Source organism: Phaenicophaeus curvirostris, chromosome 10 (genome assembly GCF_032191515.1).
Source record: "Phaenicophaeus curvirostris isolate KB17595 chromosome 10, BPBGC_Pcur_1.0, whole genome shotgun sequence".
In the NCBI taxonomy this organism is placed as follows: Eukaryota; Metazoa; Chordata; class Aves; order Cuculiformes; family Cuculidae; genus Phaenicophaeus; species Phaenicophaeus curvirostris.
Window position 1 is genome coordinate 26,151,058 of NC_091401.1, and position 24,604 is coordinate 26,175,661.

The 24,604-nt window shown below is 61.2% G+C and overlaps 1 protein-coding gene across 4 annotated transcripts in view; it reads left to right on the top strand.

Moving 5' to 3' along the window:
- Positions 1 to 11,126: 11,126 nt before the first annotated feature.
- SNED1 (sushi, nidogen and EGF like domains 1) overlaps positions 11,127 to 24,604 on the top strand; it is a 120,568-nt gene continuing 107,090 nt past the window's right edge. For all 4 annotated transcript variants that reach the window (XM_069865189.1, XM_069865193.1, XM_069865190.1 and 1 more), the window contains exons 1-15: positions 11,127 to 11,355; positions 15,573 to 15,860; positions 16,727 to 16,867; positions 17,508 to 17,670; positions 18,508 to 18,633; positions 18,772 to 18,885; positions 20,002 to 20,115; positions 20,315 to 20,428; positions 20,542 to 20,658; positions 20,889 to 21,014; positions 21,291 to 21,395; positions 22,334 to 22,447; positions 23,160 to 23,276; positions 23,730 to 23,846; positions 23,929 to 24,045. In XM_069865189.1, the coding sequence (XP_069721290.1) occupies positions 11,152 to 11,355; positions 15,573 to 15,860; positions 16,727 to 16,867; positions 17,508 to 17,670; positions 18,508 to 18,633; positions 18,772 to 18,885; positions 20,002 to 20,115; positions 20,315 to 20,428; positions 20,542 to 20,658; positions 20,889 to 21,014; positions 21,291 to 21,395; positions 22,334 to 22,447; positions 23,160 to 23,276; positions 23,730 to 23,846; positions 23,929 to 24,045 (2,077 nt within the window). In that variant the 5' untranslated portion in view covers positions 11,127 to 11,151. The remainder of the gene's footprint in view (positions 11,356 to 15,572; positions 15,861 to 16,726; positions 16,868 to 17,507; positions 17,671 to 18,507; positions 18,634 to 18,771; positions 18,886 to 20,001; positions 20,116 to 20,314; positions 20,429 to 20,541; positions 20,659 to 20,888; positions 21,015 to 21,290; positions 21,396 to 22,333; positions 22,448 to 23,159; positions 23,277 to 23,729; positions 23,847 to 23,928; positions 24,046 to 24,604) is intronic.

Genomic DNA, 24,604 nt, shown 5'->3' on the forward strand with positions numbered 1-24,604 from the left:
AGCTCCTCGGCCCCGGAGAGCATCCACCTGGGGTGTCCGTGGGCCGGCACGGCAGCACCTGCAGGACGTCCCCATCCACCCGCAGCGGGACCTCCACGGTGACGGGATCCTCGGAGGCACAGAGAGCAAACTCGAAGGCTTCGAGATTCCTGGCGTAGTCCACGAGGAAGCGGGGCTCCCTGGCGTGCACGTCCTCCAGCAGCGTCAGCAGGACGTCCTCAGCCCGCTGGAAATGCTCCAGCCGCTGCGCCTGGCGGGACAGGAGCACCCCGAGGTAGCCGTGCCAGGGTGAAGCGTGGCCGGCCATCCCAAGGCTGCTCCAGGCAGGAGGGAACGCGCGTCGGCACGGAGGAACGCGGTGGGACGGGCGGAGGGAAGCCAGAGCCGGGCGTTGACGAGCACGGCTGCTGGGCGAGCGCCAGCCAGAGCTGCCCCGAGCACCAGGTCGCGTTGGGGCAGAGCCAGGGAGGGGACCCAGCCACGCCACGGGCCCCCAGCGCCATGGCAAGGGATGCTTGTCGCACCGGGAGGATGCTGCGGTCTCCAGCACGGCTCCCAGCACCGAGGCAACGTGCTGGCTGCGTCCCAGTGCCAGAGGAGGGGGAACCATCACCCTCCTACCCTGGCCCAGCGCTGTTCAGTTGCTCCTGCAGGAACCAGGAGCGGGTTCACGCTGGAGCCGGACCGCGCTGTGGGGTCTGTGGTGGGGTGGTGGGACCCCACTGCCACTGTGAGGTACCCACATCCACCCTCCAGCCATCAGGAACAGAAACCAGGTTGAGGACCCTGGGTTCAAGCCTGATTTGACACAGATTTAAGATTCCTATGAGGCAAATAAAGGTGCATCACATCCAAGCAGGGTCCTGGCCACCTCAGGAGCTGCAGGGCACAGGCTGAGCCCCCAGGCTACCCGCGGGTAGGACAGCATCGGCCACAGTGGGCACAGACCAGCTGGTGGTTCCAGACGTACCTTCGTACCTGCCCTCAGTCATAGAACCGTGGAAGCTTTTGGGCTGGAAGGGACCTCAAAGCCCATCCAGTCCCACTCCCTGCCATGGGCAGGGACACCTCCCACTGGATCAGGGGCTCCAAGCCCCATCCAACCTGGCCTTGAACCCCTCCAGGGATGGGGCAGCCACCCCTGCTCTGGGCAACCTGGGCCAGGACCTCCCCACCCTCACAGGAGAGCTTTCTTTTGTTAAGATCTCATCTCAATCTCCCCTTTTTCAGCTGAAAACCATTCCCCTCGTCCTCTCCCTGCCCTCCCTGTTTAAGAGCCCCTCCCCAGCTTTCCTGCAGCCCCTTTCAGCACTGGAAGCTGCTCTAAGGTCTCCCTTGAGGCTTCTCTTCTCCAGGCTGAACAACCCCAACTCTCTCAGATTCTCCTCATACAGGAGGTTCTCCAGCCCTCAGATCATCTCCGTGGCCTCCTCTGGACTCTCTCCAGCAGCTCCATGTCCTCCCTGTGCTGAGGGCTCCAGAGCTGAACCCGGGGCTCCAGGTGAGGACACTGTCCCCCAGCATCTCCCACTAACCCCAGCTTCCCAAGCCCTGGGCTGGCTCTGCTAATCATTCCTGCCTGTGGCTGGGAGGCAGCGCTCTCCAAGCAGGACAGCGTGGCTCAGTAATCCCGAGCTTCCCTGCAAACCATTCCTGGCCTTCGTGAGAGCAGGGAAGGGAGTGGGGGAGGCTCCGTGGCAGCAAGAACCTGCGTGGGAAGGAGGTGACTGAGCTTGGGGCCCTGGGACCACTGCTGGGGACGGGAGAGAGCCCTGGGGCTCGGGGCCAGGTCTCCCACCTCCTGTGGCTCAGGCTCTTTATGGCCCTTTTATGTAGCCTGGATAAGATTTCTTGATCCCCCGGGGTTGTTTCCAGCTTGTCCTTGTGCCTTCTTCAGTCCAGTGTGGTTGAGAAGCTGACCCCAAGGTAGGGGTCTGTCCCTCGTGGCCATCTGTCCTTCCCCAGCTGAGCTCCAGGGAGCCCTGGGTGCCTTCCAAGAGGGAACAGAGCCAGAGCTTCGAGCTTCAAAGCATCCTCCTGTGAGCCGGAGCTTTTCATCGCCTGGAGGCTCAGGATGGCCAGGGTTGGGAAGCCCCAGCTGGATTTTCAACCCCTGATGGTGGCAACAGGCTCTTCATCTCTTCCCCCAAGCCCTGTGCTCCTGGTTTCACCCTGACGGAGCAGGGACCCCCTCGAGCCCCACGACGACCGCTTGTTCTGGCCAGGGCTGCCCACACAGCTCGTTCTCAGCCTCCGTTGCGACGTGGAGGTGATGAGCCAGCTGGCATCCCGGAGAGGAGCCAAACGTGGCAGGATTCCCTGATGCCAAAGCAGGGCTCCTGGGGAGTCACCTCCCCCCCCAGCCAGCCTCATCCTGGAGGATGCTGAGCCCAAGCCAGGCAGGAGAAATGACCATCCCAGACCCTGAATAGAGGGGAAAGGACAGACAGACGGACACTGCTGCTTCTCCAGGGGAGGGGGGGCATGGCTCACTGCCGGCCAGGTCACCGTGTGCCCTAGGAGGCCACCACAGCTCCAGCCCCTGCAAAAGAAGCTCCAAAGCACCACAGGGATGAGCTGCGCGCGGGGCTGTGGGGCAGAGCGTGGATGTTCAGGGCAGCACCAGGATGGGGAAACCCAGCACCAGGCTCAAACGTAGCCGATCACCACCGGGAAAGAGAAGGGGGGACACCCAGCAGGGTTAATGGCTTTAAATTGGAAGTAGGAAGGTTTAGATGAGACATTAGGAAGAAATTCTTCATGCTGAGGGTGGGGAGGCCCAGGTTGCTCAGAGCAGGGGTGGCTGCCCCATCCCTGGAGGGGTTCCAGGCCAGGTTGGATGGGGCTTGGAGCCCCTGATCCTGTGGGAGGTGTCCCTGCCCATGGCAGGGGTGGGACTGGGTGGGCTTTGAGGTCCCTTCTGACCCAAACTGTTGGGTGAGTCTCTGGAGGTAAGTTTGGCCACGGCAGGCACGGATGGAGCGTCCGGTGCTCGGCGCGGACGACTCACCCGGAGGCTGGCGGGGAGCAGCCTGGCACTGGCAGGAGGGCCGGGCTGAATGACCTAATCGCTCTTTTTCCATCTTGGTATTTTATGGTTCTATGGATTTTCACGCTGTTAGAAACAGGAGAGAGAGAGAAATGACTCAAAAATACGAGCAAGGACAAGCAAGAGAGAGGAAAAAGCCTGTGGTTGGGGGAGTACCCACATGGCCGGGGAGGGCGAGGGGCGCAGCGAGCCCCCTTTGCCCTCCAGAGGATGAACGGCATCACCCTTGAGCACCATCCCCTGCCAGATGCCATCACGCTCAGCCAAAAGACATTGGGGGCTGAGCTGGTGGCTGGATTTGCTGGTGGGGGACAGGGACACTGGGATGCAGGAGGCAGGGGATGCTCGGCCGCAGCGCCCTGGCTCAGCACCATCCCCTGCCAGATGCCCTCGTGCCCGGCTGAGAGATACTAGGGGTTGAGCTGGTGGGTGGAAGAGCTGGCAGGAGCCAGGGAGGCCAGGCTGTGGGAGGTAGGTGATGCTCGACCCCAGCATCCCCCCATCCTGGCTCTGCCCCAGCCCCGCTATCAACACCCCTGCACCCCGCGAGCCTCCCGCTGGAGTCAGGAGTCCGCCTGAAGCAGCACAAAAGGCTGGGGTGGGGAGGGGGAATGAAGGCAGGGGAGGTAGAGGGGGAGAGAGAGTAATTTAACGTGACAGGCTGTTTATTTTGGCAAAGGGGGTCTCTCTTCAACAAATTTCAAAGCCTGGCGCCGGGGCTGGGGGGGACCACACAGAGGAGTGGGCTGCTTGGAGGGGTTCGATGGGGGCTGGGAGGGATGGAGAGGAGCCCCCAGCCTGCTCCTCTCTGGGGTACCAATGGGTTTGGCAGTGCTGGGGTGGGGGGGGTTCTCACCCGCTTGCCGGGGTGCCCCCGCGCTTGCCCACAGGCTCCCACACACACGTGCTTCCCTGCACGCACCCGCGCGCGTTCGCACGCTCCCCAGGCCCCCGGCTCCTTCCTGCGGGCCAGGGCTCAGCTGGAGCCTTGGCTGCCCCCAGCCACAGTTCAAAAGAGACAGTTTATTAAAACAAAAAAAAAAAAAAAAAAAAGGGGGAGGTGGGGGAAACGCTAGGAAAGAAATAATTATTATAATCACATTAAGAGCTTTGGCTGTAAAAGCCCAGCGAGAGCCAGGGAGCGCAGGGGGTTGTTTTCCTCCCTCGTGCTCTTTTTCTTTCTCAGTCCTGGTCCAACACCACCAGCCCCCCCTCTCCTCCTTTTCCTCCCCTTTATCCTGGGAAATGAAAACAATTTATTTAATGATGGATCGTCCCTTTCTCTGGTCACTGACCTTCTGGGTGAATTTCTGCTGAGCTCGGCGGAAAACATGAGGCTGGGTTGTGGATCCCATCTGGGGGAGGGGGAGGGGATGGGGGGGCTCACCCTCATCCTTCCCCAAAACCACAGCAACGGCCTGGGAAGCGGGATGGGGAGGGTCCTCATGGCATGGGGGGGGGGGCTCTTCTGCAGCCCTGGGGAGAGCTTTGGGAGAGGATGCAGGGGCTACAGCAGCCCCAGAGCCCCCACTCCATCATTCCCTCTCACCAGAGCCGCACTGCAGGGTCTCCAGCACCCGCTGAGTCCTCCCCGATATGGGGGGGCGAGGGATGGGCTGGGGTTCAGTGCTGGGGTGGGAGAGGGGATGGAGGAGCTGGAACCAGGGTGGGAGAGGGGATGGGGGAGCTGGAACCGGGGTGGGAGAGGGGATGGGGGAGCTGGAACCGGGGTGGGAGAGGGGATGGGGGAGCTGGAACCATGGTGGGAGATGGGATGGGGGAGCTGGAACCGGGGTGGGAGAGAGGATGGGGGAGCTGGGACCGGGGTGGGAGAGGGGATGGGGGAGCTGGAACCGGGGTGGGAGAGGGGATGGGGGAGCTGGAACCATGGTGGGAGATGGGATGGGGGAGCTGGAACCGGGGTGGGAGAGAGGATGGGGGAGCTGGGACCGGGGTGGGAGAGGGGATGGGGGAGCTGGAACCAGGGTGGTAGAGGAGATGGAGGAGCTGGAACTGGGATGGGAGAGAGGATGGAGGAGTCATCTCTATTCCACTGGCAGCCACTACCCTCTTTGCTGCCCGGTGGCTGTGCAATGAGGGTTTTTCTCCACTCAGGATAGGCACGGGGGCATTTTTCAGACCAGGACCCAGGACGCGTGCAGTCCACTTCGCAGCAGGCAGTTTGGCTCCTGGTGGATGCAGAGCTTGGCCAGACTCTGCTCCCCATGGAGAGAAAAGCCAGGGGAGCAAGGGCAAGGGGCAGGATCACACCAACCAGCTGCATTTTATTCCGGGGAGCTGTCGGCACCCAGCGTGCGTCGCCCCGGGGCGCTGGGCATGGGTGCAGCCCGGCGTCCCCCACCACTTGTGGTCACCCCCAAGCTGACCTGCCAAGCAAGGATGGAGCAATCCAGCATCCAGCCCCTCTGGCCCTTCCTCTGCCATGGCCTGTTGCACAAAGCATGGTTCTTGTAAAAACACGTAAATATTTATACAAGAATAATTTAAAAAGCATGGTCTGTCAAATAATCAAAGCGGCAGAACATCTGAGGAGCTTTCAGCTGGATTGGGAAATCCGGTGTTGCTTTCCGACACCACGCTGCGATGCTGGAGGTGCTCGTGGGCTGCTGGACTCGCTGGCGCGGGTTCACTGAGGGTTTGAGGTCTTCATTAACGTGGTTTGGGGACCCTGGTGCCCGGCAGCTTCTACTTGCATCAACCGGAGTCGCTCGCAGCCAGGAGCCCCAGTCAAGCACGGGGCTTCTGCAGGCACCGGTTTGAGCCTCCCGTCTTGATTTTGGCTCTGTCCCCGAGCTGGGGCTGCTCCAGGAGATGGAGAAACCCCAGGGTGAAGCGCTGCACTCCTGTGTGGGGAGAGGCAGGGTGGCAGCGAGGTGGTGGGGTGGCCCTCGGTGCCGTGGGGTGGCAGGGGTACAGCATCCCCCTCTCTCCAGAGCCAGCAGTGCCCTCAGCATTTCAAAACCTTGAGTTTGCAGTGGTAGGGTGAGAGCCTTGGGCCAGGCTTTCACACATGGAATGAGATTTATGGCCGTGTCAATGGTCCCACATCGCTAGTTACACTGGTGTCTCCAGCCACTAGCACAACCACAGCTCCTCTCCCGCGTCCTGGTGACTCCACGGCTCCTCTCCCGCATCCTGGTGACCCCACGGCTCCTCTCCTGCATCCTGGTGGCCCCACAGCTCCTCTCCTGCATCCTGGTGACCCCATGGCTCCTCTCCTTGCATCCTGGTGGCCCCACAGCTCCTCTCCAGCATCTTGGTGCCGCCACTCCTCTCCTTGCATCCTGGTGGCACCACATCCCCTGGCACCACCAAGAAGCTCTGAGATGCTGCTCCCCAAGGAGGGAAGGGAACATCCTCCACTTGGCAGCACCCAGAGACCTGCAGCCTCTCTTCCCTCTGCTCTCGGGGAGCTCCCCTAGCTGGGCAGCGTGGGGGGAGCAGGAACCATGTGTCGCATTAACCTCCATCCTCCTGGCCACCCTCCAGCCCCTTCCCAACACCCCCATTTATGTGCGTGATTTGCTTTCTTGCATTCTTTGAACCCAGGCCAGAAAACGAGTTCAAGCCCCTTCATTAAAACCTCAGATCCACCTCCCCGCACCAAAAATAAAAAAATGCCCAGGCTCCCCCCGGGCTACCTGGTTGCGGAGGGGGCTCGGGGGCTGGATCCCCCCCGCCGGGAGGTGATGCTTGTGCTGCGCACGTGTTCAGCATCCGCAGGGAACGCTCTCTGCGCTCGGCCTAATTAGCTGGGAGGGCGGGGGAGAGCCAAATCCAAACCATGTGCTGACCCGCAGTCCCCTCCGCTCGAAAGCATCCGTGCTGAACGCGTTCTGGATCGTTAAAAGCTCCCCGGGTCCTTTCCGCACGTGCCCCCCCCCACCCCTCAAAGCACACAGCATCTGGCTGGGGGTGGGTAGGGCTTTGTGCTCTTTCCCAGCGGTTTTCCAAGCCTGGAAAGGTTTTCCAAGCCTGGAAAGGTTTTCCAAGGTTTTTCACGGTGACCAGGAGGAACCAGGGGGCTGCTTCCCGATGGTTTGGGGCAACCTGGGTGTTGTGATGGAGAGGACGAGCTTGGGGCTGGCTGAAGGACCTCAGCCTCGAGCTCTTGCTCCTGGAGGCGCATCCACCAGCCCGGTTTGTCCCACAGCTCCCACCGGGCTCCTCAACCCCCTCGCTGGGTGCCTGGAAAGCCCTGGAAGAAGCGCCAGGTCCAACCGCAGCCGGGACTCACGCCAAGGCGTTGGCGCTTGGGGGTGCCGGGAGGGGCAGGGGAAGCGTGGGATGAGCTCCAGGACCTCACTCCATCCTGACAACCCCACCGATTCCCCCTTTCCCCACCGCGGGCAACCCCTTTTTGGAGGCCAGCGAGCAGCTGCACACCCTAAACACAGAAATAAGGGGAAAAGAGGAGCGGAGGAAACGCAGAGGGACGGAGGAAAGGGGCGTTTGCTCCTGGTGAGGGACCTGGGGGAACTTGGCCAGATGGTGTGGGGAAAGGGCTCTTTCCCTCTTCTCCTCCCAGCCTTCCCAGCCCAATCTCGCCCCGGCTCCCGCTCCGGGCCCAGAGGAAATCGCAGCGGCCCTGGCCCACAGCTGCTTTCCCCGCTCCGCTTGCTGCTTTCAATTTACCGTCCCGGGGAGCTGGAGCGGGAGCTGGAGGGGGAGCCTCTCGGTGCTTTCCGTCCCTCACGCTTGTGGTGGCTGCGGACAGGGCTGCTCCCTCCTCATTCCCTCTTTCCAGCATCTCCAGAGGGAAAACCCCCTGGAAGATATGCGGGATGAGCCCTGTGGGGATTCTCGTGGTGGGGAGGGGAGAGAAGGTTGGGGTCTCCATGTCCCCACGTCAATGGGGAGTTGGGTTTGGGGTGGGATCACTGGGGAGCTGGGTTTGAGGTGGGATCACTGGGGACCTGGGATTGAGGTGGGATCATGGGGAGTTGGGTTTGAGGTGGGATCACTGGGGAGCTGGGTTTGAGGTGGGATCACCAGGGAGTTGGGTTTGAGGTGGGATCACCAGGGAGTTGGGTTTGGGGTGGGATCACGAGGAGCTGGGTTTGGGGTGGGATCACTGGGGAGCTGGGTTTGAGGTGGGATCAATGGGGAGTTGGGTTTGAGGTGGGATCACCAGGGACTTGGGTTTGAGGTGGGATCACGGGGAGTTGGGTTTGAGGTGGGATCACCAGGGACTTGGGTTTGAGGTGGGATCACGGGGAGTTGGGTTTGAGGTGGGATCACGAGGAGCTGGGTTTGGGGTGGGATCACTGGGGAGCTGGGTTTGAGGTGGGATCACGAGGAGCTGGGTTTGGGGTGGGATCACTGGGGAGCTGGGTTTGAGGTGGGATCCCTGGGGAGCTGGGTTTGTGTTGGGGTCCCAGCAGAGCCAGGAATTCTGGGGACACACGCAGGCGGTGGGTGCAATCCCAGCTGCGTGGGCGCGAGGTGGGGACGGTGACAGCCCCCAAACCCCGTGGCTCCCCAGAAGAGCCGGCGGTGCCCCCACTGCGTCCCCCTGCTCGGCATCCCGGGCCGAGCGAGCAGCCTAATGCCTTCCAGAAGATCAGCTGGAACCGGCCGGGGAGGGTAATTCATATCAAACTCATAGAGCCTTTATTAGCGTCTCGGGGGAGAAATCCGGATGTGGACGTTTATTTATTTTGGATTTTGCTTTTTTTATGGTTTTTTCTCTTTTTTTTTTTTTTCTTTTCTCTCTCTTTTCCTCTCAACATTTTCTTCCAGGAGATTTTTAAAGGCACAGAGGCTCCTCGCAGCGCTCGAGGGCTCGTGCTGCCCGTGGCACCTCCGGTCAACCCCGAAGCATCGAGCAGAGCGTGGGGTCCAGACGCTGCGAGGAATCGGGGGGCACATCTTTGGGGTGCCGGGTTGGCATCCCAGAGCCTCACAGCATCCCCCCCTTGCCCCCGTGCCTCAGTTTCCCCTGCCTGAAGGGGCAAGCCAGCGCGTGGGCGAGGGTTTTGGGAGCACCCTGGTGCGGGTGGCAGGCTGGGGCCCCGCTGAGGCAAGAGTTTCCGCGGCGGCGTCCTCGCCCAGGCCCGCTCTTGTTTGCTTTTTACATAATTTCATCCTTGGCCCCTTTTCAAAGGGATCTCGCGGCCCTCGGCTGCTCGGACATCGCCGCTGTGGCACGATACGGCGATGCTCCCCGGTGCCACCCGGGTGATGCGGGATGGGGGGCAGCCCCACACCCCCCTGCCCACCCTCCATTCATCAGCAAAGGGTTTTATCCAAAAGCCTGAGCTCCCCCAGCAAAAAAAAACAGGGGGATCCCCCCCAACCCATTCCTGGGGGCACAGATGAATCCATTAACCACGGATTAATCACCCTGGACTGCGCATCGAGGGCCCCCGAGGGGGATCCCCCTGTTTTTCTGAGGGGGAGCTCAGGCTTTTCGATAAAACCGTTTTGCTGCTGTGGGTGTGGGTTTGTTTTCTCTTTTTTTTCCTCCGGCGGAGACAAAGAGGCCCTTCAGCCTCAAGCGTAACTTAAAACATGGCATTCCTGAAAAGAATTTCCTGATAATATTTTTAGCACCTGAAAAAAAAAAAAAAGGGGGGGGTGGCAAAAAAAAAAGGGCAAATAACACGCTTTTTTTTTTTTCTTCCATGCTTTTTTTTTTCTTCCATGCTTTTTTTTTTCATGCTTTTTTTTTCTTCCACGCTTTTTTTTTCTTCCACGCTTTTTTTTTCCTCTTCCACGCTTTTTTTTTTCCTCTTCTATGCTTTTTTTTTACCTTTTCCACTCTTTTTTCCCCCTCCAGCCCTGTTTTGAAAGGAGCAGAGGGGACCCCATCGCAGCTGGGGGGGCAAGGGGGGGGTCCCATTGTGTGTCCTGGGGGGGGGGGTTGGGGTCCCTCTGTGGGGGGAAGGGGAAGGAGGGGATGGGACCCGAGGGGACCCTGGGGGGACCCCCTGCCCCCCCCCGCCCCCCCATCATTTTCATGCCCCGCCCCCTCCGCCCAGCTCCGAGCGCCCATTGGCTGCGGCCGCCGCGCTATGAAAATGAGCCGGGGGCGGGGCCGCGGGGTGAAGGACCCCCGGGCGGCGGAGGCTGCGGCCGGGGACGAGCTCTGTGACCGCTCCGAGCTCTGTCAGCTCCAGGCTCCGAGCTCTAAGCTCCGAGCTCTGTCAGCTCCGAGCTCTAAGCTCTGTTAGCTCCAGGCTCCGAGCTCCGTCAGCTCCGAGCTCCGTCAGCTCCAAGCTCCAGGCTCCGAGCTCCGTCAGCTCCAAACTCCAAGCTCTGAGCTCCGTCAGCTCCAGGCTCCGTCAGCTCCAAGCTCCGAGCTCCGTTAGCTCCGAGCTCCAAGCTCCGAGCTCTGTCAGCTGCAGGCTCCGAGCTCCAAGCTCGAAGCTCCGAGCTCCGACGGCTCCAAGCTCCAAGCTCCGACAGCTCCGAGCTCCGACGGCTCCAAGCTCCGAGCTCCGACAGCTCCGAGCTCCAAGCTCCGACAGCTCCGAGCTCCAAGCTCCGTGAGCTCCGAGCTCCAAGCTCCGAGCTCCATCAGCTCCAAGCTCCGTGAGCTCCGAGCTCCAAGCTCCGAGCTCCGTCAGCTCCGATAGCTCCGACCGGCCAGCTCCGAGCTCCGACAGCTCCGATAGATCCGAGCTCCATCAGCTCCAGGCTCCAAGCTCCGAGCTCCATCAGCTCCAGGCTCCGAGCTCCATCAGCTCCAGGCTCCGAGCTCCATCAGCTCCAGGCTCCGAGCTCCATCAGCTCCAGGCTCCAAGCTCCGAGCTCCATCAGCTCCAGGCTCCGAGCTCCATCAGCTCCAGGCTCCGAGCTCCATCAGCTCCAGGCTCCGAGCTCCATCAGCTCCAGGCTCCGAGCTCCGAGCTCCATCAGCTCCAAGCTCCGAGCTCCATCAGCTCCGAGCTCCATCAGCTCCGAGCTCCATCAGCTCCGAGCAGCCAGCTCCGAGCGCTCCGACCGCTCCGACGTCTCCGAGCTCCGATAGCTCCGAGCGCCCCGCGGGAGCCGCTCGCAGGGCCGCGAGCTCCGTGCCGGCCTCCCGCGCGCTGCGGGCCATGCGGCGGCGGGCGCTGCGGGCCTGAGCGGGGAGCATGCGGGCCGTGGCGGGCTGGGCCGTGCTGGTGGCCCTGGGCGAGTGGCTGTGGGCCGGCGGCGAGGTGCCCCTGGCGGATTTCTACCCCTTCGGGCCGGCGCAGGGCGACGCGGCCACGAGCAAACAGGACGACGGCGGCTCCGAGCTGCGCCCCCTCGCCCTGCCCTTCCCCTTCTTCGGCGCGGGCCACACCGGCCTCTACGTGAGTACACGGGGACCCTTCTCCACCCCCCTTTCTCTGACCCCCCCCTCCCTCCTTTCTCTGACCCCCCCCTCCCTCCTTTCTCTGACCCCCCCCTCCCTCCTTTCTCTGACCCCCCCTCCTTTCTCTGACCCCCCCCTCCTTTCTCTGACCCCCCCTCCTTTCTCTGACCCCCCCCTCCTTTCTCTGACCCCCCCTCCTTTCTCTGACCCCCCCCTCCTTTCTCTGACCCCCCCCTCCTTTCTCTGACCCCCCCCTCCTTTCTTTAACCCCCCCCTTTCTTTAACCCCCCCCTTTCTTTAACCCCCCCCTTTCTTTAACCCCCCCCTTTCTTTCACCCCCCCCTTTCTTTCACCCCCCCCTTTCTTTCACCCCCCCCTTCTTTCACCCCCCCCTTCTTTCACCCCCCCCTTCTTTCACCCCCCCTTCTTTCACCCCCCCTTGTTTCTCGCCACCCTTCTCTTTCCCCTTATTTAATTTCCCCCTTATTTACCTCCCCCCTTCATTTCTCTCCCCCCTCTCCCCCCTTCATTTCTCTCCCCCCTCTCCCCCCTTCATTTCTCCCCCCTCCTCACTTCATTCCCCCCATCACCTCCTTGCTTTGTCCCCCTTCATCCTCCCCTACACCCCCTTTCCCCACTCTCCTGTCCTTCTCCCGCGGGTCCCGGTGTGTCTGGGCCTCCCCAGGGCCCATCGGGTGGTCCCCGCGCACCCTGGAGCATCCGAAGGATAAGGAGCAGGGGGAGACCCCCAGGCTTGGGGCAGCCCAGGGAGGGTCCTGGCCCGGTGGCATCATTTTCGATAGGATTTTTGATCGGAACGGTTGGACTCGATGATCCGGTGGGTCTCTTCCAACCTGGTTATTCTATGATTCTATGATTTGGGGTGCCGGCTAAGGCAGGGGCTTCACCCTGGATGGAGCCAGAAATCACCCACCTCGTGGAACCCAGCGGGATGCTGCGAGGGTCCTTCTGTCAGAGGGCCTGGCGTGGTTGGCGAGGAGAGCTCGGAGCAGGCGTGCCGTGTCCCTGGATGGTGTCCCTGGATGGTGTCCCTGGATGGTGTCCCTGGATGATGTCCCTGGATGGTGTCCCTCGCTGGCAAGGAGGCGGTGGCGGGGCTCTGGGTGTGATGCAGAATAAACACAGCTGCCCTTTGGGCTGTTGGTGCGGCGGGCGCTCGGCACAGCTCGCTCCTTCTCTCCTCCCCGAGGTGTCTGGGCTGCTGGGACCCCCTGAGGGGGGACGCAGCAGCAGAGCCTCCCACGCCTGGCCCATCGTGTCCCCAACACCATGGCCATCGGTGCCTGGTTGTTCCTGGAGCCCTTTGTCCTGGGGTGGCCTCTGGGTGCCCTGTGGTGGCCCCTGTGCTCCCAGGTGCCCTGCAGTAGACTCTCTGCTCCCCACACCAGCTTATAGAAGCGTAGAATGGTTTGGGTTGGAGGGGACCTTGAAGATCATCTAGACATCCCACCAGATCAGGCTGCCCAAGCCCCATCCAACCTGGCCTTGAGCCTCTCCAGGGATGGGGCAGCCACAATTTCCTTGGTCTCATGCAAATCCTCCTGGTCCTGGTCTCTGCTCCCCGGTTTCTGGGCTTGCCAGACATCCAGACCCACCTGGCAGAGGGAACGGCTGAGCATCGGATGTGCAGGAGCTCTTTGGTCCCCACCAGTGTTTCATTTTCCCCCCTGATGAAAGTACCAGCCCCACCATGGGGCAGGAGGGACTGGGACTCGAGGCTTGAGCCACGATGGGAGAATGGAAGAGGCTGGGAGAAGCCAGGGGAGGTGCTGGCTGTCCCGTATGGGATCCGCAGCACAGCTCAGGGATCTGGAGGGGTAGCAGGGGTCAGAGGGTGATGTGTCCCCCTCTGCAGGGCCAGCTGAGGCTCCAAGCTGTTCCTCCTGGGAGCTGCTGTCCCAGAGGAGCTGCCATGAGGCTGGGCTCACCTGGAAGCCTCCAGGCTGCCTCCAACCACCCCCTCTTCCTTTGCAAAAACCAGCAACAACAACAACAAAAAGTCTTTCTTGGCTCCATCTCTCTCCCCATCTTGCTTTAATCAGGGGAAGAATGTTCCTCTGCGGACACCGTGGGGTTACGGAGGCTTTGGGAAACAGGAATCCTCTTCCCCTGAGTCATGAGAGAGGCTGTGGCGTGTTCGCACGGAGAGCCTGGGGACCCTTCTCGGGGACTGGGGACCCTCCCCAGGTTTTGCTGGTGGCCCTTGCGGCCTGGCCCCCTTCTTGGCCCGGGCGTGCCAACACGCTGGCTTGGGGACGGCTCGGGGCAGGACTGGGGCTCCCAGCTCCTTGCTGGCACGCGAGCGTGATGCCGCTGCGTGCCCCTGCGTGCCGGGGCTGCCCTCCTCGCTCCCACCTTGCAGCCCCAGGGCTTCGCTGTCCTTGCTCCTGCTGCATCTCCGAGCCCGGAGGCAGCACCCCAGGCAGCAGCAGCCCCTGTCTCCAGGTTCTTCCTGGAGGGCCGCGCACCCCTGGGCTGGTCATCCCAAACCCATAATTGCTCCAGTTAGTTAGAATCATGGAATGGTTTGGGTTGGAAGAGACCTCAAAGCCCATCCAGTTCCATCCCCTGCCAAGGGCAGGGACACCTCCCACTGGATCAGGGGCTCCAACCCCATCCAACCTGGCCTTGAACCCCTCCACGGATGGGGCAGCCATAGCTTCCCTGGGCAACCTGGGCCAGAGCCTCACTAAGGCACATTTCTCCCTAAGATCTCACCTCAATCTCCCCTCTTGCAGCTCAAAACCGTTCCCCCTCGTCCCATCCCTGCCCTCCCTGATCCAGAGCCCCTCCCCAGCTTTCCTGGAGCCGCTTTCAGTGCTGGAAGCTGCTCTAAGGTCTCCCTTGAGACTTCTCCAGGCGAAACAACCCCATCTCTCTCCTCCTGTCGTGCTGGGGAATTAGTCCTGGAAGGGCTCAGAGCTCACAGTATCTCACCTTGGGTAGCTGCATCCCCTTCTTTAACGAGGGCAGCCTGCTGAGACCTCGCCAGTGCCATGGGCTTTGCGTGGGCTGGTGGCACTTTGTCACCTGGGAACCTTGAGCCCATCGGTGCTCTTGGATGCCGTGCATGCTGGATTGCTGCCCAGCTAGGGTCCCCCCCAGACTGGCAAAACCCTTTTTTTAGGAGGGTGACAGCCATTCCCTGCCCTAGATCCCAGCCCCATGTCAGCTGGAGGAGAGCAGGGAGCGAGCCCCCCAGCCCCTCGTCCCCCTCGAGCGCCGGTGCAGGCTGGGCAAGCGCGCTGGGCGCTGTTTGTTTAAAGCGCTGGGGCAGCCACAGTTTTCTCAGCTGTTCCCCCTTCCCCTGGCCTGGCCGAGGCAGAGAACAGCGCTGGGTTTGTTCGAGCAGGGGTGGGGGGCTGCGGGTGCCGGGGCACAGCTCTGCTTCCAAGGGCAGGAAGGGGAAGCGCTCCAATATTTGTGGAAAGAGGAGGGGGGGTAGGGAAAGAAAGGTGAGATGGAAAGCGCCTCTGAAACATGAGGGCAGCAGGAATGGACTGTGGCTGCCCATTTCTTTCATAGAATCATTGCAGCTGGAAAAGCCCTCTCGGCTCATCCAGTCCAACCACCAGCCCAACCCCCTGTGCCTGCTGAACCACAGACCAAAGTGACACCTCTACATGGTTTTTGAACCCCTCCAGGGATGGAGACTCAACCACTGCCCTGGGCAGCCTCTAACAGGGCTTCACCACTCAGTCAGTGAAGAAATTTTGCCTAATATCCAAACTAAACCTGCCCTGGGGCAACTTGAGGCCATTCCCTCTTGTCCTATTGCCTGTCACTTGGGAGCAGAGCCCAGCACCCACCTCACCACAACCTCCTTTCCGGGAGCTGCAGAGAGCCATGAGGTCTTTCCTCCGCCTCCTCCAGGCTAAAAAACCCCAGATCTCTTAGCCGCCTCTCAGAACCCTTGTTCTCCAGCCCCTTCCCCAGCTCCGTTCCCTTCTCTGAACATGTTCCAGCCCCTAAACGTCCTTTTTGGAGTGAGGGGCCCAAAACTGAACCCAGGATTTGAGGTGTCCTGCCAGACACCCCACAGCTGATCCAAACCAGGGTGCTGTTGGTTTTCTTGGCCCCCTGGGACGCTGCTGGCTCGCGTTCAGCTGCTGTTGACGGGCACACCCGGGTCCTTTTCCGCTCGGCAGCTTTCCAGCCGCTCCACCCCAAGTTCTTTTCCCTCCCTCGCTGCAGGTGAACAACAATGGGATCATTTCGTTCCTGAAGGAGGTCTCCCAGTTCACGCCGGTGGCCTTCCCCATCTCCAAGGACCGGCGCGTGGTGGCTGCTTTCTGGGCGGACGTGGATAACCGGCGGGCGGGCGATGTGTATTACCGGGAGAGCACCGAGCAGCCCATCTTGGAGAGAGCGACCAGGGACATCGTGCAGTATTTCCCTGAGTTCCCTGAGTTTTCCGCGCAGTGGGTCTTCATTGCCACCTGGTACCGAGTCACCTTCTTCGGGGGCAGCTCATTTTCACCCGTGAGTAGCCAGGACAGAGCAGCTTTTTGGTTTGGGGCAGGGATTTTTCTTAAAAGGAGCATCCCACCTGGGCGTTGATGCTCTTGCTGTCTGTGGCACAGGGCTGTCTGCAGGGCTACGCTGAGCCTGGCTGCTCCATCTCCGTGCCTTGCCGTGGCGGAGCAGCACCAGGCTGACAAAACCAAATGTTCCTCTTGGAATCATAGAATGGTTTTGGTTGGAAAAGACCTCTAAGATCATCAAATCCCACCAACAATCCAGCCCTGCTAAGTCCACCACCAGGTGATGTCCCAAGGACATCTCATCTTTTAAACCCCTCCAGGAATGGGGACTCCACCACCTCCCTGGGAGCCTCTGCCAGTGCTTGACAGCCCTTTTGGTACAGAAATTCCCCCTGAAGTCCAACCTAAATCTCCTCTGGCACATCCTGAGGCCATTTCCCCTTGTCCTGTCACTGGCTACCAGGGAAGAGAGACCAACCCCACCTCGCCACAACCTCCTTTCAGGGAGTTGTAGAGAGCGATGAGGACTTTGTGATGAGGACTTTGTGCTGCGTGGAGGCTGCAAGTTGCCAGCATCCCATTGCAGGACAGGATTTCCTTTCTTCCAGAGGCCCCATAGCCCCATTTCCCCCATTTTTCCCATTCTTTTGGGAAGAGAAGCAAGCTGTTCTGCTGTTTGAGGTGTGGCATGGGGCGGGGGGATTGCAGCACCTTGGAGTTAAAAATAATTAAACCCAGCTGCTTCTTCTTGCAGGGGAGGGCTCAGGCTCCAAGAAATACCCCTTTGCTCATTGCTCTTCCTGATGTTTTCTTTTCTAGTGGGTTTTTGGCCCCCTCACTGCTTTTTCCCCCTCCCTCCTGCAGGTAAACACTTTCCAGATCGTCCTCATCACGGACGGCAAGCTCTCCTTCACCATCTTCAACTATGAGTCCATCACCTGGACCACGGGTATGCACGCCAGCAGTGGGGGGGACTTTGCCGGGCTCGGTGGCATCGCAGCTCAGGTAAGAAGCAAACGCAGCCCCCTGGGGCGTCCAGGTAGCACATCCGCTTTGCGAGCTCACAGCTCCTGCTTTGGGTCTTTCGGAGGTGGAAAGTTCTTTCATAGCCGTGTGTGCTCTGGCTCCCAACACTGAGACCATACAGGGGGCTTTGTTATCCCAAAACCACAGCTCTTTGCCTTGGCTACTGCCTCGTAGTCCCTTTTCCTTCCTAACCTCAGCCTTTAAGAGAGGCTGCCACAGCCAGCACAGCTTTCGCTTGTATTTTTATTTCATCTTTGTGTGCGCTGTTGGGTTTAAGAGGAAAAAAATGCCAACAGCCACACCCGCAAAAGCTCCAGTGCCCCTTGGATGTGTGAATTTACCGGCAGTTGATCCGTGCCTGGCTCCCCGCCCGGCAGCAGGCAGGATGCTGCAGGTGGAGAGGAAGCGGATGGGGTTTGGATCCCAGGGGAGGAACCGAGCGGGCAGGGTGGCTGCTTTGCCCCGTCATGCCGGCTGCCGTCCTGGCACGCGGACGGGACCGAGCAGTGGCCGGTGGCGCGTGGAAGGGGATGTTTGGGTGGGAGAGACGAGTCTCTGTGCTCCAGCTGCCTTCCCCGTGTGCTAGTGATGTCTCTACCCTCTGCCCTTGTCCTCCCAGGCAGGTTTTAACGCCGGTGATGGAAAGCGCTACTTCAACATCCCCGGATCCCGCACCGATGACATCGCTGACGTGGAGATGACGACAAATGTGGGTATCCCCGGGCGCTGGGTGTTCAGAATCGATGATGCCCAGGTGCAAGTGGGGGGCTGCAGCAATACAAGTAAGAGGACAGCAGTTAGGTTTATTTAACTCCCAACCCAACCCCACACCGTTCTCCAGCCCCGTCTTTTCCCTGCCTTCAACCCCCACCTCCGCGGGGTGGAGGAGACGGCTCGAAGGGCTTGGGGAGGGAGGGGTGGCAGCCGTGGGGGGACCAACCTCAGCACCCACGGGTGCCCCGGGGCTGGGAGAGCAAACGGGGAGGAAGACTTTTGAGATGAAAAGAGCCTGCGGGGAGCAATGAGGGAGGCTGGGCAGGAGGTGACAGCGCACAGGCAGGACCCCGCCAGCCTGGGCGGCACCCCTGGAGGGTGCACCCATCCGTAAGAGCCAGGGGGCCGGGGTGAGCCGTGCGAAGGGCTGCTGGGTGCTGGCCTGCCCTGCGGCGCTTGGCTGCCAGGGCTGGACCACGCGCCCCACCTTGAGGGTCCTGACATGTCCCTCCTGAGCCACCGGCCTCCATTTCTTGTCCCCGCTCCCCCAGCTGTGTTTTCCCACCCATGACTTGCGTGTGTCTCGCGTTACGGGTCGGTTTGGTGCACACGGGCTCTCCCGTCCCCCTTTCCCTGTACCCTGGGCGATAAGCGAGGGCACATCCATGTGCCAGCCCAGATGCCAGGGCTCTCCCCCTCGCACAGGAGGATTAAAACTGTCCCCTGTCCTGGGGGAGCCTGCAAGGGGCACTCCCTGCTCCACGGTGAGGCTGGCAGCCCCCGTGGGCCCCCCAAACACCCCGGGGAGTCGGACGGGTGCGGGGACAGCCCCCGGCGTGGCTGGGAGGCGGCGGGTGAGCGCTGCCGGGGCAGGGGCTAACCACGGGCACCCCTTGTCCCCACAGCCTCCGTCTGCCTGACGCTCCGGCCCTGCCTGAACGGGGGGAAGTGTATCGAGGACTGCATCACCGGGAACCCCTCCTACACCTGCTCCTGCCTGGCCGGCTTTACCGGGAAGAGATGCCACATCGGTGAGTGCCAGCCCTGAGCTCCTGGTGCTTTGCCGCGGGGAGCAGGTCTTGCTCCTGGCATCAGCGCTCCGTGCTGGCAGGGTGTCTGTCTGCACGGCTGTCCCTGAGCTCCTGCCCCAACCTGGGGCTCTGTTGCAGATGTGGATGAGTGTCTCTCCCAGCCATGCCTAAACGGAGCCACCTGCTTCAATGGTGCCGGCAACTTCAGCTGCAGGTGCCCGACGGGCTTCAGAGGTGCCAACTGCGAGACCGGTGAGCGCAGTGGGGCTGGCTCTTTGGTGCGCGTGAAAAGCGGAGACTCCAGGCGTGGGGGGCACTGCCACTCTCAGGGGAGCGTTTTGAGACCAGGGCTCCTGCGGCAGCTGCTGAGCTCGAGTGGTTTGCGATGGCTGGCTTGGATTTCAGCTCGCTGCAGGCAAAGGAAACTTTGTCCTGGCTGTGAGCCCTTCCTGCCGCTGGCAGCCGGCTCCACCGAGGGCTCAGCTCAGCGCTGCCGCCAGCACCTCTCCCCACCACTGCTCCCTTAGAGAGAAAACCTGCCCTGCTTTCACAGGTGATGCTCTGGTACAAAGTCCTTCAAAGCCAGCGGGGACTTTCCCAGTCCCTGGCAGGGAGGATGGTGGCTGGTTTCCCCCAGCACTGGCCTCCACCTGCGGGTGGAAGTCCCGCAGTTATGAGGAGCGGCTGAGAGAGCTGGGGGTGTTTAGCCTGGAGAAGAGGAGGCTGAGGGGAGACCTCATTGCTTTCTACAACTGCCTGAAAGGAGGTTGTGGAGAGGAGGGAGCTGGGCTCTTCTCCCAGGTGGCAGGGGACAGGATGAAAGGGAATGGCCTCAAGCTCCACCAGGGGAGGGTCAGGCTGAACATTAGGAAAAAATTCTTCACGGAAAGGGTGATTGGGCACTGGCAGAGGCTGCCCAGGGAGGGGGTTGAGTCACCTTCCCTGGAGGGGTTTAAGGGATGGGTGGACGAGATGCTGAGGGGCATGGTTTAGTGATTGATGGGAATGGTTGGACTCGATGATCCAGTGGGTCTTTTCCAACCTGGTGACTCTATGATTCCCTGAAAACATTTGGTGAGCCTCCACACTGGTGGGGAAGATAAGCACGGAGTTAACTTTCGGAGGAGGGAGGAGAAATGCCCCGGGCAGCACACTGACATCCCAGAGGCTCACGGGGAGGAGGGGGCTGCGCTGCCTGAGGGAGAGTTTTGGGAAGAGCCCTGGCTCTGTCCCTGACTGGAGAGTGCATTGATGGCTCCAGGCTTTCTGCCCGGCCCCAGCACTACTGCGTGTGCAGAGGATGCCGTGTGCGAGTCCTGCATGTGGGTTGATGCCCCTTCTTTTTATTTTTTCGGTGTCCCGCTGCAGAAGAGTCGCCGTGTGAGAGCAAGGTGTGCCAGAACGGCGGGAGGTGCCAGGCAGTGAACAGGACGGCGCTGTGCTCGTGCCAGCCGGGGTACACGGGGGCAGACTGCCAGACAGGTGGGTGGCAGGAACATGCGCTGGTGGGAGACAAGGAACTTCCCACCCTGCTTCACCCTGGGCTGGAGTTTTGGGAGGGGAGTGCTTGGCATTGCCAGCAGCACTGGTTTTTTTCTGGCTGTCGCCTTCCATGGGAGGATGGAGCAAAAAGGCCGTGCCCGCGCGTGCCCTGACCGCCTCTCCCGGCCTCCCCTTGCAGAGGTGAATGAGTGTGAGTCCAGCCCGTGCCTCAACGGCGGGCGCTGCGTAGACCTGCTCAACAACTACACCTGCGTGTGCCTGGAGCCCTTCGTGGGACAGCACTGCGAGACCGGTACCTGCTCCTGCCACCAGCCCCCCAGGGACCGTGTCCCCTGTGCTCCAGCATGGCCCCTCGCCCAGGGCCAAGGCTTTGCTCATCGCTTGCTTACTCTCTCTCTCCCCTAGATTCATCTTCCTGCAAAGACCAGAGCTGCCGGAACCGGCAGACGTGCAACTACATCCGTCCTGGCCGCTACATCTGTACCTGCTCCCCAGGTTATTACGGCAACAACTGCCAGTACGGTGAGCAGAAACGTGGTGGAGCTGGGTGGGAAGGGTTGGATGGCTAGAACAGGGCTGCGTCAGCCCTCGGCACTGCAGAAAGCCAGCTGGCAGTCGCGCTGTTGTCGGGATGGAGCTCCTTCCATCCCATACTGGGGTCTGCGGCATGAGGCTGGGCTGGGCTGGCTCCCCCAGGACACGGGGAGTTCTATCTCCGGGCTGGGATGGCTCATCCTCACCCTTCCTGGCAGGAGGGCCCCGCGTTCCCGGCGCCTGCCTCTCCCAGCCGTGCCAGAACGCGGGCAGCTGCGTGGAGACAGAGCAGGGCTACGTCTGCGAGTGCCCGGAGGGCTACACCGGGCAGGACTGCGGAGACAGTGAGTACCGAGGGGGCTCTCTGGTGGGGGGTCACATCTCTAGGAGAGCCCTCGTGCTCCTGAGAGGGGGGAACAGCAGCCTAGAGAGCCCGTTCAGGGTTCTTGGACTGAACAGTGAGTCTGTCCTGCTCAAGGAGGCTGTGCCGGGTTTCTGGAGGGGTTGGTGGCTGCCACCCCCCTGAGTTTCCCCTGTGGGTGGCATCCAGCAAGGCTGCTGGGCTCTCCCAGCCCCACTGACAGGATGGGTCCTGGGAAGCTCCCTCTCCTCTGTTGCAGAGCTCTGGGAGGGCTGCGAGTGTCGCAATGGGGGTAGTTGTCTGGAGGGGAACATGACCGTCTGCCAGTGCCCGCCTGGATATTTTGGTCTCCTCTGTGAGTTTGGTAGGTGAAGGCTTCTCACCAGCTCTCTGTGCTTCTTCTCTGGGGTTCCTGAGCCAGGCAGGCTGCAGGCAGGCAAGGAGACACTGCCCATGCCCAAACCTTCCTCCTGTGAGACCCCACCTGGAGTCCTGTGTCCAGTTCAGGAATCTCCAACATAAGAATGAGATGGAACTGTTGGAACAGGTCCAGAGGAGGCCGCAGAGATGATCTGAGGGCTGGAGAACTTCTGCTATGAGGACAGGCTGAGAGAGTTGGGGTTGTTCAGCCTGGCGAAGAGAAAGCTGAGGGGAGAACTTACAGCAGCTTCCAGTGCTGAAAGGGGCTGCAGGAAAGCTGGGGAAGGCTCTTTCCAAGGGCCTGGAGTGACAGGATGAGGGGTAATAGCTTTAAATTGGAAGGGGGAAGATTTAGATTAGACGTTGGGAAGAAATTCTTCACAATGAGGGTGGAGAGGCTCCAGGCCAGGTTGTTGAGGGGTCATGGCTGCTCTGGAGGTGTCCAAGGCCAGGTTGGATGGGGCTTGGAGCCCCTGATCCAGTGGGAGGTGTCCCTGCCCATGGCAGGAGCGGGACTGGATGGGCTTTGAGGTCTCTTCCAACCCAAACCATTCTGTGATTCTGTGAAATATTGTCCCCTGGTGAGGAGGCAATGCTTTCATCTCTACCACTCTCCCTTGAGCCTCTCCCAGCCCCTGGCCCCAGCCTGGCTCCCCTGCATGGGAAAGGGAGCCACAGCCTTCCTGCACTCCGGCTCCAAAGCTCCCTGGCCATCCAGACTGGCCCTTGCCACGCGTGTGGTGTGTGGCATGGGGCGCAGAAGGTCCCTCCCATCTCACCAGACCCTGCAGAGTTAGGGGACTGCCGTTTGTGGCCAGGCAGCCAGCCGAATGCCCTCCTGCCGCCAGCTGACGGAGGCCGGTGCTGGCCGTGTGTTTGCAGAGGTCACCACCACGCCGTGCAGCATGAACACGCAGTGCCCGGACGGCGGCTACTGCATGGAGTACGGCGGGAGCTACCTCTGCGTCTGCCACACCGACTACAGCGCCAACCACAGTGAGTCTCGTCCGCAGGGATGCAGGACCCAGTCCTGGGGAGGGACGCGGCGGAAACGAGCAGGGGTGTCACCATCAGCTGGGGAGTAGCCTTGCGCCCCTGGTCACACATCCTCAGTGACCCCTGCCTGTCTCGGAAACAGCCTGGCCAGCAGGAGCAGGGCAGGGATTGTGCCCCTGGGCTCAGCGCTGGTGAGACACCTCAAATCCTGGGTTCAGTTTGGGCCCCTCACTCCAAGAAGGACATTGAGGGGCTGGAGCGCATCCAGAGAAGGGAACGGAGCTGGGGAAGGGGCTGGAGAACAAGGGTTCTGAGAGGCAGCTGAGGGACCTGGGGCTGTTTAGCCTGGAGAAGAGGAGGCTGAGGGGAGACCTCATCGCTCTCTGCAACTGCCTGAAAGGAGGTTGTGGTGAGGTGGGTGCTGGGCTCTTCTCCCAAGGGACAGGTGGTAGGACGAGACGAAATGGCCTGAAGTTGCACCAGGGCAGGTTCAGATTAGACACCAGGAGGGATTTCTTCATGGAAAGGGTTCTCGGGCCCTGGCAGAGGCTGCGCAGGGAGATGGTGGAGTCCCCATTCCTGGAGGGGTTTAACAGATGGGTGGATGAGGTGCTCAGGGATCTGGTTTAGTAGCAGACAGGTATGGTTGGACTCGGTGATCTCCAAGGTCTTTTCCAACCAAGCGATTCTGTGATTCTGTTTGGCTTTGCAGCGATGCCATCCCCCTGCGACTCGGATCCCTGCCTGAACGGGGGGTCCTGCGAGGTTCACGACGACTCGTACACCTGCGAGTGTCCTCGAGGCTTCCTTGGCAAGCACTGCGAGAAAGGTACCCGCACGGAGCTCCCTGCTGGCCCCAGGACCTGGCAGGGGGTGGGAGAAGAGCTTGGACCCTTGTGGGAGATGAGCGGCTGCTTGCTGAGCTGCAGCTGGAAGTAGGTGCAGATTATCCCATCCTATCCCGTCCCCCGGGGTGGAGGGAGGATTGCATGGCTCCCTTCCTGGCCCAGCAGTTACAGCAGCTGCTCCAAGTGCTGTGTTTCCTACACAACACTCTGAGTGTTGGAGTTCTTTCCATCCTGGAGCTTCTGTCCCCAGGAACAGCCACTGGTCCCATCGTGTGCCCTCGGTTCTCGGCGTGTGCCCACACGGGGGGCTGTTCCGTGGTGTCGTGCTCGACTGGGGCGCAGTGAGGGGTTTTGGGGGGTTCGCCGGCGGGACGCGGCGGCTCTCGGGGTGCCGGCAGCAGTGGATGACCCTGCTCTCTCCGCTCTCTCTGCAGCCAAGCCACGTCTCTGCAGCACAGGGCCCTGTCGCAACGGGGGCACCTGCCGGGAGGCAGACGGCGAGTACCACTGCTCCTGCCCCTACCGCTTCACCGGCAAGCACTGCGAGATCGGTACGGCCCCCGGCCCCCTCCCGCGAGCCGAGGTGGCAGCCGGCTCGCTGGCCGCTCAGCTCCCACCGCCCTCTGTCCCCAGGTAAGCCCGACCCCTGCGCCTCGGGGCCCTGCCAGAACGGGGGCACCTGCTTCCACTACATCGGCAAGTACAAGTGTGACTGTCCCCTGGGCTACGCCGGCCGGCACTGCGAGATCGGTAGGTGCCCCAGTGCTGGGGCTGCCTTCTTGAGGCACTAAGGGATATGGCTTAGTGATTGATGGGAATGGTTGGACTCGATGATCTGGTGGGTCTTTTCCAACCTGGTGATTCTATCATTCTGTGATTCTCCTCTCCTGGGCTTTGCTTGGTCTCAGCTTGACAGGGATGTTGTTGCCTGTGGGCTTTCTGACCACCATCTCGCTCTCGTTAGAGGGCAGCTTTCCTCATAGAACAGTTTGGGTTGGAAGGGAACTTAAAACCCATCCAGTCCCACCCCTGCCATGGGCAGGGACACCTCCCACCGGCCCAGGCTGCTCCAAGCCCCATCCAACCTGGCCTTGAACCCCTCCAGGGATGGGGCAGCCACCACTGCTCTGGGCAACCTGGGCTTCTGCATCACCACTCTCACAGGAAAAGATTTCTTCTTAAGATTCCATCTCAATCTCCAAGCCTCACTGCTTGCTTTCAGCCTCCTTCCCTGGCATGTGAAGTGCCTTGACTCCTTCTTGCACCCTCCCGACAGGCAGGGAGAGGGGATGGCTCTGGATTCTGGGCT